Below are 14,013 nucleotides of genomic sequence, written 5' to 3'. Positions count from 1 at the left end.
GGCCCTACATGATCTGGATCCTTGCTGTCTCCTTAACATTGTCTCCCTCCCCGCCTCCCCCCACACACTCTGCTCGTTACACTAGCTTTCCCACTGATCTTTGAACTTGCCAAGCTTTTCCTCCTTCCCCTCCCATTGCATGGTAGCAGCTTCTCAGGTCTCAGCTCAAATGTCACCTCCTCAGAGCAGCCACTTTCTTTATAATGCTTATCACTCTCTAAAATGATCAGTTTATTTGTTTGTTTATCATCTTTTTTCCTCCACTAAAAGGTCAGCTCCTTGAGGGCAGCAACTTTGCCTGTTTGTCACGCTGTATCCCTAGTGTCTAGAAGAGTGCCTGGCACATAGCAGGCACTTAATAAATGAACAAAGGCATTGATTAACCCCTGTGCTTGTTTACAGACTGGCTTACACAGAAGAGACACCCAGACAAGTAGGCAAAGGCAAGAATACACGACAGACCCTGGGGTCATCCACATACCCAGGGGAGACCCAGAAGCCAGGGACCACCTTCTCCTGCGCGCCCGCGGTGCCTGGAGGATGGAGAGCCCGAGCTGGGGATGGAGCACCCCCAGGGAGGGGAAAGGATGCTTTGGGGCGATCCCAGCCCCGCCCTGTATCCCCAGTAGCCAATGGGCGTGCGGTCCTCCCGACGCCCCCTGGGACGTGTAGTCCGGACAGGGGCGCCCTCGGGCGCCGCCGAGCGCCCCTAGACTCCACGTCCCGTCGTGCGCCGGGAGGTGAGGGGATTGGCCGAGCCCCGCCCCCTGCCCGCCCCGCTCCGCTCGCGCCGCAGCCCCAAGAATGAATGAAATCGTAGCGCGCTGGGCGGCAGAGCGGGCGGCGCAGGCCGGGCTGGGCCCGCGCGCGGCGGCAGCGGCGCCCCGGGCCGGAGGCGGTCCAGCCGAGCGGGCCATGGCCACCGCCATTCAGAACCCGCTCAAGTCGTGAGTGTCCCCGCCGTCCACGTCCCTCCATCCCGCCCCCTACCCGAACCCTTCCCCCGCCCTCGCTGGGGAGGGGGACGCAGTGGGCGGATGGCAGTTGAATGTGGGCCCCCAGCTTGCCCCCCCTCTCCTGGGGGGGCCCGCCACCCCCTGTCGCCCCCTGGGGCTGGGGGCGGGAGCCCCTCGGGGGTCGCGGGGGCGCCTCTTCTTTGTCGCTGTCAGTGAAGGAATGTGGCGCGAGCTGGGGGGTGGCGGAGGCCGTTTCCCCACCCAGAGTGGGGGTAGGGGCTTCCCTCTCCTCCTCCTCCCTCTCTCCTCCTCCGAGTCTCTGGGGGCGCCGGGCCTGCCCCTGCCTGGGGCTGGGAGTACGTACGCCTAAGTGCAGACCTCAGTCTCCGGGGTCTCCACCACCCTTTTCCCTCATCAAAGCATCTTTCTCTCTTTTCCCCCCTCTATCTCGGGGACCTCGGTCCGCGCGGCCGCAGGGTGGGAGCTGAGACGTCGGGGGTCCCCGATTAGATCCCTGCTGTTTTCCTTCCCGGGTCTTCAGGACCTAAAGCCCCGACGCCCCGTTCAGCTTAGACCGTGGGATCCCTCCCTCTCTCCTCCCGTACACATCTAACGAGAGCATCTCTCATCCCCTTGGGGACTAGATGCCTCGGGAGAGGGTGCTGGGAGCGCCCTCAGCCTCCGGGGATTCCCTCCCTTTCTCCCTGTCCGCGTCCCTCCTCCGAGTGTTAGCGTCCTCCCGGGCCCAGTGGCTGGGATCCTGGACGCCTGGGTTCAAAGCTAGCTCTCTTCCAGCCCTCACCTCTCCTAGACATCCCTCGCTCTCTCCACCTCTCTTCTTCCCTCTCTTTCCATCTCTCTCGCTCCCCCCTCGGGATCCCGAACTCCTGGGTCCCAGCGCTCCCCACCCCCCTTCCCCAGGCGGTGACAGCGGGCTGGGAGTGACAGGCGCGCGGCCGCTCCCGCTCTCCCTCCCGGGTTGGCGTGCGCGGCACTCCCCTCCCCCTCCTCCCCGGCATGGTGGGGAGGAGGCGGAGGGCGAACGCCCGCGGCGCCGCACAAAGGGGTCTGGGCGACCTCCCCCACCCTTCCCCCAACCCCTGGCACCCGCCACCTTGACCTTGAGCAACTTGTGCTGGGGGGTGGAGGTGGGGAGAGGGCCCCGGGGGCTCCCCCCATCCCCCGCCCCCGCCCTCCAGAAAGGCTGTGCCAGGTGGCCGGACCGAAGGCGCCCAGTAGCTTCTGGTTTCTGGTGAGGGGGGAGTTGGGAGAGGAGGGGGCCGGACCTTACAGGCACGCGCCTACACGTGTGGCTTTGCGGTGGGCAGAGGGCTTGGAGGGCGTGTACGGGGCTGGGGTCAGCGTGAAATGGTGTGTAACGGTGACAACACTTCTGCTTCCCTCTCACTCTAAGTCTTCCACACAGACTTGTCTCCCCTATGAGGGACACCCTCAAAGTGGCTGGGACAGGGTTCCTGTGCAGGTTGGTGGATCTATAGGTATCCAGACATCCTCACTCTGACCCCGACCCAGACCTCTTGGAAGAGGTATGGGGTAGCCATTGCAGGGACCTGAAGGCCAGAGTAAGCTGGGAGGTGGGAGTGCCAGAACCCTTCTTTGCTCTCATCTTCCTAGGGGTCTGCAGGGGTGAGGGCAGGGACTGGCTCCTGAGAGAATGCGGGTCAAATCCCCTTGGGAGTGGGAGGTGGAGGGTGCAGCTCTCAGTTCTGGCTGCCTGCATCATTCAAACCCCATCTTGAGCACTAATTTCCTGCCCACCCCTGCCCTCCCCCCCGGCCCCAAGCCTCAGTGTTACCACCTGTGAATTGGGGAATCATAACAGCTCTTATTACCTCATGGTGCTGCTGTGATGTTTGTAAAGCACTTGGTACTGAGCCTGACACTGACTGAATGTAGTGATTATTATTGGTAGTATCAATATTGATTTCATTTGTGGTCCAGTTTCCACACAGGGCGCTGGGGGATGGGGACAGGAGGATTGTTTGGGCAGGGGAGCTCAAGTGTGGGAGAGGGGTCTCTGAAGGTGACTAGGGGTAAGGAAGGGAAGGGAGACCCCTCTCCAAATGTCAGCTGTGGGTCAAATTGTGCTGGTGGACAAGGGCGTCCAGGGAAGTGATGGAGTGTTCTACACTCAGGCTCCAAGCTGACCAAAACTGATGCAAAGGTTCTGGGGTGGGGCAGAAGTGAGCAGGGGGTCTGAGGCTAGAGGTGTGGGGAGAAAGTGTAAGGGCATATTGGAAGATCTGTGAGGGTGGTGGAAGGTGAGAGAGGAAGGTGGCAAGGGCACTCTGAGCTGAGCTGGCCGGTTGGGAGGAGCGGGGCAGGGCTTACCGTGGCTGAGATATGGGGTGGCCACTGTAGGGACCTGGAGGCCAGAGTGAGTGTGAGGACTTACTCCCCTTGCCATCTGCTCTAGGCCAAATGTGAAGTAGAGATCCACTCCCTGCTGTTTGGGCTTGGGAAGGGGGAGGTCAAGGCCTTACCTGGGGGAGATGGGGAAGAGCCTGTAGAAGGGGTCTAAGACTAGAGGTGTGTGTGTGTGTGTGTGTCCAGAAGTGACCATGAGTGTGGAACACCCTGAGGGGCTCTCTCTCACCAGGGTGAGGTGGGGGTGTCAAGTGACAAAAGAGGTGAAGGCTCTTATGCCTCTTCTGTCTGCTGGAGAGCCCCCTGGTGGACAAGGACATTGGTGGGCGTTTTCATCCATGCAAGGGCTCAAACTTGAACACGAACTTTGGATGGGGTGGGGGGGTGTGTGCCAGGTGTGTGTGCGTGGGACTTGGTGATTGTTGTGACTTGGTAGGTCAGCTCCCTCTCTGGGCATCCCTTAGGGTAGAGTCAGTGTGGGTGACAGTGGGAGAAAGGAGGTGACCAATTGGGTACAGACATCTGGGTGAGTGAATCCTTCTCTTAGTCCCACCTTCAAACAGCCACCAGGAGCTGAGGGCATGTGACTTCACCTCCTCATCTGGAAAATGGGTGTAATGATAATATCACCCCGCAGGGTCAGGATGAGGATCAAGTGAGTTAATCTCTGTTAAAGAACTGTGCCTGGCACATGGTGGCTACTCGGTATATTGCTATTCAACAAATATTTATTAAGCATCTATTATGTGCCCAGCATTATTCTTTCTAATAATGTTTAGCTATCACCATTTTACATCTTAGTACATATCAGGTCCTCTTTGTGGAATGAATGAATTTATTGAACACCTACTACTTGCCAGGTAACTTTTAAAACACTTTACCCATGCTTACTCATTTAATCCTCACAATAATCCAATGAGCCATCATCTGCATTTTACAGATGAGGAAACTGAGGCCAGAAAGGTTAAGTCATTTGCCCGAGGTCACACGGCCACCAAGTGGCATAGCCAGGATTTGAACCCAGGAGGTGTGGCTATATCTCCTAACTAGCACAGCTGCTGTCAGGCCTGGGAAGGGGTTGAGTAGGGCGGGGTCCCTGTGAGAGAGACAGCTCCGAGGGGGACCGGAGAGGGTTCTCCCGAGCTAGGAGGGACTAGGGGGAGGGGGCGGTGTCAGTGAGCCACGCGTTGGTGGGACGTTCATGTGGGCACCTGTAAGGTGTCTCTAAGTCTCCTGGCACTGAAGTGTTTGTGTGAGTGTAAATGTATGTGAGTCTGTGCGAAGGTGTGGGAGAGGGAGTGTGCGTGAGTCTGCGTGGGACGCTGTGAGTATACGTGTGAATGTGTGTGTAAGCTGCCGCGTGTGGGTGTGTGCGAGTCCAGGTGTGCATGGGTGAGTGTAGGCCCATGTGTGAGACTCAAGAGGTGTGCATGAGTGAGCGCGCGTGAGTGGCTGTGCGTGCCTCCGGCCCCACCTCTGACCCGCTTCTCTGCGGGGTCCCGCCAGCCCCGGGCGGGGAACTACCACTCCCGGCATGGCCCGGGTGGGCCCACCCCGCCACCCTGATTGGCTGTGGTCCCGGTGCTCCCGCCCCCCGGGAATGAATGGATGGGCGGCCTCAGCGCCCGCCCGAGCGCTGGGAGGACCGGCCCGGCGGGGACCTGCTGGGGGCAGGACCCTGGGAGCAAGATGGCCACGGTCATCCCCGGCCCCCTGAGGTGCTGCGGGTCGGCGGGAGGCAGGGGAGGGCGCGCGAGCGGGTCTGCGCGGGCGTGTGTGTGTGTGTGTGTGTGTGTGTGTGGCGGCTGGGGGTGGGGCCGATGGGGTGTCTGGGGGGCTGTCACCGTGGGCCGGGCTGCGCGGGGTTGCGAATGTGTGTGAATGTGGGTCTCTGGCAAGAACCGTGTCCGACGCGCTGCTCCTGGAGGAGCGCGGAGTATGGGGAACTCGGAGCCCTATTGGCGCCCTCTTCGGGAAAGGGGGTCATGTCCCGCCCTGCGACCCCCGGGGTTGGGGAGAGGGTGAAATGGCCTGGGGGCCCGGAGGCCTTGGTAAACTTGAGTGAAGCCCACACTACCTTTGTCTTGGGTTGTGGAGTGTGTGTCACTTGTTCGGGTTCTGGTTTTTTTTTGGATATGTGTGTGGATATGTATTTAATTTCTTTCACATTCTACACTAGGTGTCTTTGGATATTTTGGTCTTTGAGTGTGTGTACATATCCTTTGAAACTGTGCATCATTTATGTTCTGTGTCTTTGGATATGTAGGTATGCATGTATTTATGTGCAAATTTTTGTGACTATGGGTGGATTTGTCTGTTTCTATGTTGTGTATGTGTGTATCTTTGTGTGTTTGAGTATGTGGTATTTTAGATGTTGGTTTCTATATTGTGTATCTTCGTGAATGTGTGTGTGTATCCTGTGTGAATCTGTGTGATTTCTTTGTATAGTGTATCTGGATTGTGTGTGTGTGTGTGTGATTTTTTTGTGTTGTGTCTTTGGATATGTGTGTAAGTGCATATGTGGGTAGTTTGTTTTTAACATTTTTTCTTTTTTAACATTTGTGTATCTGTGTGTGTCTTTGGATGCATGAGTAAGTGGATGTGTCTGTGTGTGGTGTGTCATCTGTTTGCATGTTGTGTGTCTTTGTGTGGGTGATTGTTTATGTTGTGTGTCTTTGGATATGTGATATATATATTTGTGCATGTATATGTGTGTGATCTGTCTGCTTCTACACTATGGGACTTGAGATACTTGTGTTTTTCAGTAGATGTTTGTGTGAGCACATATGTGAGATGTGTCTGTTTCTCCTTTGTGAGTCTTGGGATATGTCTCTCTTTGTGTGTGAATCCTGAGTGACTATGTGCGATTTGTTTGTGTTGTGTATTTGGATATGTGCCTGTATGGATGGGTCCCGGTGTATTTTTATCTGTTTCTATACTGTGTGTATCCACTCCTTGGCTCAAGGCCTGCTTGAGTCCCGGGTTGGGGGCTCCTGGGTCCAGGAGAGACGACAGCGGGGGAGAGGTGAGGTTGGAGGAGTCGGCCCACCCATTCCCCACGGGCGGGCTGGGGGAGGGGTGCCGGGCGACCCGGTGCGCCTGCCCTTGCTGACAGCTGCCCGCCCGCCTACCCGCCCCTTGCAGCCTAGGCGAGGACTTCTACCGAGAAGCCATCGAGCACTGCCGCAGCTACAACGCACGCCTGTGCGCCGAGCGCAGCCTGCGCCTGCCGTTCCTCGACTCGCAGACCGGCGTGGCCCAGAACAACTGCTACATCTGGATGGAGAAGACCCACCGCGGCCCGGGTACGGCTGGGAGGTTGGGGGTGGGGCGGGGCGGTGGCTTCGCGGCCGCGTTCTTACCGCCCTTCTCACTCCAGGTTTGGCCCCGGGACAGATCTACACGTACCCCGCCCGCTGTTGGAGAAAGAAACGGAGACTCAACATCCTGGAAGACCCCAGACTTCGGCCCTGCGAGTACAAGATTGGTGGGTGGAGCTCCGTCCTGTGCCTTCGGTGGCCCCCATGGGTGCCCACAGCACACGCTGATAAGTGTGTGGTGATGCCGGTGTGCCTCTGAGCATTCGCCTTTATTTCCCTCCTAGCCAGTGTCTGAGTGGCTGGCTGTGTCTGCCGTTGTGTGTCTGGGTGTCGTCCGGAGATTCTCCAGTTTTCCCTGAGTGACTGAGCTTTGGACTGTATCTTATCCTACTTGGGCCCAGGCGTATTTCAGGACAGAGTGGTATCTGTTATGTGTGTCCAGGTGTATCCAGTCTTTGTATCTCTTCCCTTGTGAGCTGGGATGTATCAGAGTATCTGACTGTATTGCTTCCTGTGGATGTCTGAGTGTGTCTGGATGTATCAGTGTCAGGTTGTAACTCTTTCCCTTTGTAATAGAGTGTATATCTCAGTGTCTGTGTCTTTCTTCAGGTGTGTCCAAGTGTATTAGAAGGTTTGTTTCCACTTGTGTGGCTGGTCTATCAGAGTGTCCAGCAGTTCCTGATGTGGGTGTATAAGGGGGTCCGGCTCTCTCTTCCTTTGAGCGCCAGATGCTTTGGAATGTCTGGGAGAATCTCTTCCCTGAGTGTCTGTCTGGTATATTAGATGTATTTCTGCACGTGTGTGCTGCTCTGAGTGTCTGGTTTTATCACTTCTCTTGAATGTGTCCAGTACTATTAGAGTCACTGGCTGTCTCTCTTCCTCTGTCCAGGCATATCCAAGGATCTGTGTGGGTCCAGGTGTATTGGAGGGACTGTCTCTCTCTCCTGTGTGTATGTGTATCCACCTGAGTGACTCTCTCCAGGTGTGTCTATCTCCCCTAAGTATGTTCAGGTGTGTGGTAGGGTCTGGCTGTGTCTTCCGCATGTGGTCTGGGTATATCTGGTGGTCTAATGTTCTCTTTTGGAGTGTTGCTGGGTGTGCCAGTATACCCAAGGGTCTGGATATGTCTTCTCCTTGTGTCTGGGTATATCTGAGTGTCTGGGTGTATCTCTTCCTTTGTGTGTCTGGCTGTCTCAGATGACCTGTATGTATGTCCCCTGTGTATGTCCATGTGTGTCCTGTTTGAGCGTCTGTTCTCTCCAGGTGTGAGGGTCTGGGTGGGGTCTCCTACATGTATGTATGTAGTTATATAGGAGGGTCTGGCCATGTCTCCCCTTGAGTGTGTCCAAGTGGCTCTGAGGGTCTGGCTGTGTCTTCCCCAGGGTCTGGGCATCCTTGGAAAGGATGTATGGAAGTATTGTTGGAAGGGTGTATGGTTGAATCTTTGAGTCTGTTGCTGGTTGAGTGTGGGAAAGCCTCTTCCCTCTAGCAAAGAGCATGATTCTCCAATCTGGGCAGTTTGAGGAGTCCTCCAGGGACACGTTCTCCACTTGACACCCTCCTCCCTTGTCCCCAGACTGTGAGGCGCCATTGAAGAAGGAGGGCGGCCTCCCAGAAGGGCCGGTCCTTGAGGCTCTACTGTGTGCTGAGACAGGGGAGAAGAAGATAGAGCTGAAGGAGGAGGAGACCATTATGGACTGCCAGGTAGGATCCCCCCACCCCCCCGCCAGGGGCCACAGCTGCCCTCTCACCCCTGTCTCCTGCCCCGGCCCATCCTGTTCCTGCTCTGAAATCTCCCCTGGCTCCCTAGGGCCTTTGGGCATCCTAAGTCTCTATTCTTCCACACGTCATCTCTTTTTGGAAGACCTCCTGACTTGCCCTGACACCCCCAGTCTCCAGTCCGCCCAGAGCCGCCCCACCCACAAAGCAGAACAATACCTCATTTTCTTAACCCCAATCTCCCTTCTCCTGGTGCCCAGAAACAGCAGCTGCTGGAGTTTCCACATGATCTTGAAGTGGAAGACTTGGAGGATGACATTCCCAGGAGGAAGAACAGGGCCAAAGGAAAGGTATCACTCCAAAGTTTCTCTCCATCACTCCTCCGCTCAATGCAGATCCCATTTATTGAGTATGTACAATGTTCAGACCCTGCCCCAGTCTGACCTCATTTAATCCCCAGAGCAGCCTGAAGGGATAGGGGATTTTTATACCTATTTTACAGATGAGGAAGTTGAGGCTTGGGTCTATTAAACCATTTGCAAAACAGAGATTGTACAGTGGGTTAGAACTAGCTTCATACCTGTGTCACGGATGAGGAAACTGAACCTTGGAGAGATCAAGGGAGTTACTCAAGGCCCACAGCTAGGAAGTGGCAGAGCTGTGATTTGGCTTTCAGGCCCAAATGATGAAAATTCTTTTAGTTCCCTCCCTTTCTTGGCCCCTCACTCATGACTTTTCCCCTAGGCATATGGCATCGGGGGTCTCCGGAAACGCCAGGACACCGCTTCCCTGGAGGACCGAGACAAGCCGTATGTCTGTGATAGTGAGTCTTTCTGAAGAGGGGGGAAGAGAGAGAGAGTGGGGCCCAGAGACCTCTCCCCTCCTGGCCCCCTCCCTTCTGTTCTGGACCCTGGTTGGGGGATGCTCAGGCCTCTGGCAGAGGGTGGAGGTGTGATCCTGGAGGCCAGGGCAGAGGCGGGCTGGGAGGGCTGACCGGCCCTTCCTGCTCACTCTCCAGTCTGTGGGAAACGGTATAAGAACCGGCCAGGGCTCAGCTACCACTACACCCACACCCACCTGGCTGAGGAGGAGGGGGAGGAGAACGCCGAACGCCACGCCCTGCCCTTCCACCGGAAAAACAACCATAAACGTGAGCAGGCGGGCAGGGCGTGGGGTGGTGAGGGGCCCTGGGAGTGGGGGCTAAGGAGTCTGGGAGGGAGGGGGCACATTAGACATTTCTGGAAAATCTCCAGCTCAGCGGTCCCCTCCCCCACCAACCATGGGGGATGCTGGCTCTGAGGTTGCCATGGCAACCAACCATCTCTCCCTCGCTCCTGGCCGGGCGTAATATTTCTGGGTCTGATTTATTGTTTCAATTAGAGCTTGGGGAGGGGGGGTGATAGATGACTCCCCTCCCTCCCTGCCTCCCTTTCTCCCTTCTCTGCTAAGCTTTGGCCGAGGGGCAGGGTCCGTGGCCTGGGAACCCTTGGCAACCGCCCATGCCAATCCGGTGCCAACCCTGACAGCTGAGGGATGGGGGAAGGCTTGGGGGGAGGCTCTGCCAGTGGAAAAACCATCTTTCCACCCACCCCTCGGCGGGAGAGGGCAGTCTCTTCATCCCATCCCCACCACACACCGAGGCACCTCTGTGTTCAGAATTTTCCTTCTGAATGTCTGTTTCCATACCAGATCTCAGCCAGTGGTGTCCACCTAATTTTTATTTAGTCGGGGCTTAGTTGGGGGTGGCGCTATCTGGTAGAAGTGTGTATGGGCGGGGAAGCAGGGGGCTCTTCCTAAAGCTGCATCTGCCAAGTTTTTACCTAATAAAGACGACGTATCAGTTGTCCTCAAAGAGTTGGGGGGGTCCTGATGAGAATTATTTGGGCTCCCCCAACTCTCTTTTGCTACTGGCCACAGCTTGGGGTAGCTGCTCCCTCTCCCCACCTCCTCCATGCCTGGAGAAGGGGTCCACCCCTGGGGCTGAGGCTGGGGGCAGGGTGGAGCCTTGCCTATGGTGAGAGCCCCTCTTTCTGTCCCCCCATCCCCAGAGTTTTACAAAGAATTGGCCTGGGTCCCTGAGGCACAGAGGAAACACACAGGTAGGGACGCCTCCCTCTGCCCCTGCTTCTGCAGCAGCCTTTGACTGAGTCCCTGCCTGCCCATGCCAACCCTTGCCTGCTCTCTTTCAGCCAAGAAGGCGCCTGATGGCACTGTCATCCCCAATGGCTACTGTGACTTCTGCCTGGGTGGCTCCAAGAAGACGGGGTGTCCCGAGGACCTCATCTCCTGTGCCGACTGTGGGCGATCAGGTGATGCCCCCACCTGAGGTTTCTGGGGGCTGCGGTGGAGAGGACTCCAGGAGTCCAGATCTGGAGGAGAGAAGGCAGAGGAGTGAGAGGACTGGTGGGGGGGGATGCAGAACATCCCAGGGGCACTGAGGATAAACAGCCGACTCAACTGCTGAGGATTGTGGGAAACTGAGTGGGGTCAGGGAGGCTCTGGGAACAATGGGATGTGGTTGTCATGGCATTGTGGGTACCGGCATGTGCTTATCTGGCGTGGGGAACAGTGAAAGATGGTTGCCAAAACATCGTGGGAAGTGGGCTGTGATAGCGAGTAATGGATTGCCACTGCCTGGGTGCTGTGGATCACAGAGGGCACTTGCCATTGCCATGGAGTTGTGGTTAATAGACTGTGGTTTCCCAAGGTGGACTTGTGGGTAATAGACGGTGGTTGCCTCAGCACGGTGGCTAATGAATTGTGGTTGTCATGGTATTATGGGTAGTGAAATATGGTTGTCATGGCGATTGGGTGTAGTGGAAGGTGGTTGTTGTGGCCTGGGGTAGTGGCTGCACATCTGTGCTGGGGTGGTGGGTTGACCAGTGGGTTAGCACCCTGCACAGTCACGTTGGTAACAGTGTGGTTGCTGGGGCATCGTGTGTAATGGGCTTGGGTTGCAGGGAACCAGGGTGTGGGTACCCCTCTGTGGAAGGCAGTTGCCATGGCATTGTGGCTGGGAGACTGTGGTTGCCACGTACTGCGGTTAATGGAACCGGCTGGCCATTCTGCTGTGGGTAATGGCATGTGGCTGCCTCAGCACGGTGGTTAACAGGACGTGGCTGCCCGGTGCTGTGGGTGGTAGAAAGTGGTTGCCACAGCACCGGGGGTAATGGAATGCGGTTGCCATGGTGTCCTGGGGAGCAGAGTGTGGTTGCCATGGTGGCTGGGTAGGAGACTGGTGGCCAGGGCAGCGTTGCCTGCGGGACAGGCTCTGGGCACCGTGGGCTGGGTGGGGTCGGGCTGTGGGCCTTGTGAGCTAGGGATGGGGGCTGAGCCATTGCTTCCCCTGGGGTCAGCAGCCACCAGGGGCACGATGACGCCTAACCGCATCCCTGCCCCTTGGCCCCCAGGACACCCCTCGTGTTTACAGTTCACGGTGAACATGACGGCAGCTGTGCGGACCTACCGCTGGCAGTGCATCGAGTGCAAGTCCTGCAGCCTGTGTGGCACCTCGGAGAACGACGTGAGTGCCCACGCGCCCCCTTCCCCGGGACATGCCCCCAGGCGGCCTCCTTTCCCTGGAGCCCCCTCCCTGGTGAACACCAGTAACCTGTATTATGACTATCGTTAGTGTCCATTAATTGAGCCCGGCACTTAATACTCTTCACTCTGACTCCTTCCAACTGCCCTGAGGTAGGTGATCTTGTTCCCACTTCACAGAGAAGAAACCGAGCTCAGAGAGGGGACTAGACTTGCCCAAGGTCACCCAGCCAGGAAAATGGTACGGCTGGGACCTGAACCCACGTCCATGGCTTCCAGACCATCTCCGTGTCATTTTAAGTGTTCCATAGAATCCTATAAAACCTAAACTACAAACTGCAAACTGACAGTCCTCAGGGGTGTTTTGCTCGTCGCCCAGCAGGGTTTTGCAAAGATGACCTTCTCAGAGCCCTTTGTCTTGCAAGGGACCACCTCCTCCAGCCCCTTTGACCTGGGCCCTGCCCCCGCCCCCCACCCCGGTTTCTGGTGCCCGTGCCCCCAGGGTGCCAGCTGGGCGGGTCTCACCTCCCAGGACCAGCTGCTGTTTTGTGACGACTGCGATCGGGGTTACCACATGTACTGCCTGAGTCCCCCCATGGCGGAGCCCCCGGAAGGTGAGAGAAGAGGAGGGCCCGACACGGGGGTGCGGTGTTGGACGGTGGTCTTCCTGCTGTCCGCTGGGTGGGAGGGGGTCGGGGCAGCCTTGACCAGACCTGGGCCTAACTCCCTGTCCTCCGGCCTCGCCACAGGGAGCTGGAGTTGTCACCTCTGTCTTCGGCACCTGAAAGAGAAGGCCTCTGCCTACATCACCCTCACCTAGGCCTGGCTCTGGCTCACCTGGACCTCTGGGGTGATGCTTGCCTACCTGCCTCTTGGAGCTCCTCCAGTCTCTCCCCATCCTTAATGCCCCACAGTGGAAGGGGCCGGGGGGCGGGGGGAGCCTGAGAGGGGGCTGGGCCACCCCCTCCCCTCTGTGCAAGTGGAATGTTTGCCCTGTGGGTTGGTGGGCCCAGCAGGGTCCTCTCCCTTCCTCCCTCCTTCCTCACCCCTTCGCAAATGGGCACCAGGGGCTTCTGCTCCTCTCAAAGCCATACCCCGCCTCTGGGCGGGCACGAGGGGTGGTGGATGCCAGCTGGGGGCACGGACAAAGCCTTTTTCTAAAGAAAAAGTCAAAAAGTTAAAAAAAAAAAAGAAATTAATATATAACAAAGAGTCCTATAAGGTCTGGCTGGGTGGAGGGGGCACTGCTGAGCGCATCTACTGGGCACCAGTCTCCGCCAGTTTCCTGCCTGGCGGCTCCTCCCCCCCAGTCCCTGGAGTTGCAGCTCTCCCACCTCCCCACCCAAGGTGGGCACCATTCCCCCCTTGTGCCCAGGGCAGGTGGGTGTGGTGTCCACCCCCTGCCCTCTCTTGGTGCCCACTGTGGATACTGCATGATGTGAACCACGGTTTTGAACTCCGTTCCTGCTCCCTCCCTGAGAGCCCCGCCCCGAGCCCACTCCGTGCCTGCCTTGGCAAGGCGGGCCCCTGCCCAGCGCCTGCTGGAATGAGAAGCACAGACTCTGCAACGGACTAGATTTTCCTCCTCCCCCCGCCCCGATTCCCTACCGGCCAGGCCGGGCTGCCCCCTGCCACCCTCGCTGGCCATTTTCGGGTCGCAAGGGGGCGTGGTTGTTTCTTGTGGTTGTGTGTGTTTGTTGTTCGGGTTTAAAAAAAAAAGGGAAATTGAGACTGCAAGTGGGGGAGGTGGTGGGTTTGGGGGGGTCTCCCCCAATCCAGGCGTGTCCCCCCTTGTAAACGAGTCTCCTTTATTGCCTGCCTCTGCTGTGAATTAACTTGTTCCGTGTATTAAACTGGGCCTGACCCCTCTGCCCACGTCGTCTGCCTCGTTCTCCAGGCTGGTTTGGGGCGTCACCAAGAAGGGGAGATGGGGCCTCACTGGGGGAGAAGCAACCGAGGTTAACAGCTGGAGCTGGCCCTACGTCCATCTCCCTCCAGCTCCCCTCTGCACCCCGCCTTTCTCTGGCTTTGTCCCAGCTCCTCCCTGCCTCGCTGGAAAGGAGAAGGGGGGGGATGGGGTGGAGGGGGCT

General features: G+C 57.5%; 1 protein-coding gene across 7 annotated transcripts; it reads left to right on the top strand.

Moving 5' to 3' along the window:
- The first annotated feature begins 794 nt into the window (after nt 1-794).
- DPF1 (double PHD fingers 1) lies at nt 795-13,794 on the top strand. Of its 7 annotated transcripts, none has more exons than XM_082367397.1 (12): nt 795-947; nt 6,489-6,649; nt 6,724-6,831; nt 8,241-8,368; nt 8,644-8,733; nt 9,128-9,206; nt 9,402-9,533; nt 10,432-10,482; nt 10,573-10,692; nt 11,794-11,906; nt 12,426-12,537; nt 12,673-13,794. In XM_082367397.1, exons 1-12 carry the CDS (start codon nt 805-807, stop codon nt 12,741-12,743), a joined length of 1,308 nt encoding a protein of 435 aa, XP_082223523.1. In that variant the 5' UTR covers nt 795-804; the 3' UTR covers nt 12,744-13,794. The 7 variants fall into 7 exon arrangements, with proteins under 7 accessions (XP_082223523.1, XP_082223517.1, XP_082223521.1 ...); XM_082367391.1 differs by having other exon boundaries at nt 800-947; nt 12,456-12,537; XM_082367392.1 differs by lacking the exon at nt 795-947 and adding an exon at nt 2,043-5,062.
- The last annotated feature ends 219 nt before the right edge of the window (nt 13,795-14,013 follow it).

This window comes from Balaenoptera borealis, assembly GCF_965194805.1.
Source record: "Balaenoptera borealis genome assembly, chromosome: 19".
Lineage (NCBI taxonomy): Eukaryota > Metazoa > Chordata > Mammalia > Artiodactyla > Balaenopteridae > Balaenoptera > Balaenoptera borealis.
Note: the sequence above shows the minus strand (reverse complement) of the source record. Positions and strands in the feature narration are given on the sequence as shown.

Excerpts from the sequence above, each read along its gene's own strand:
- DPF1 (XM_082367397.1), top strand. The coding sequence starts at position 805 with ATGAATGAAATCGTAGCGCGCTGGGCGGCAGAGCGGGCGGCGCAGGCC. Across the intron at positions 10,483-10,572 it reads GGCACAGAGGAAACACACAG|CCAAGAAGGCGCCTGATGGC; the intron begins GTAGGGACGCCT and ends GCTCTCTTTCAG. Across the intron at positions 11,907-12,425 it reads GTGGCACCTCGGAGAACGAC|GGTGCCAGCTGGGCGGGTCT; the intron begins GTGAGTGCCCAC and ends CCGTGCCCCCAG.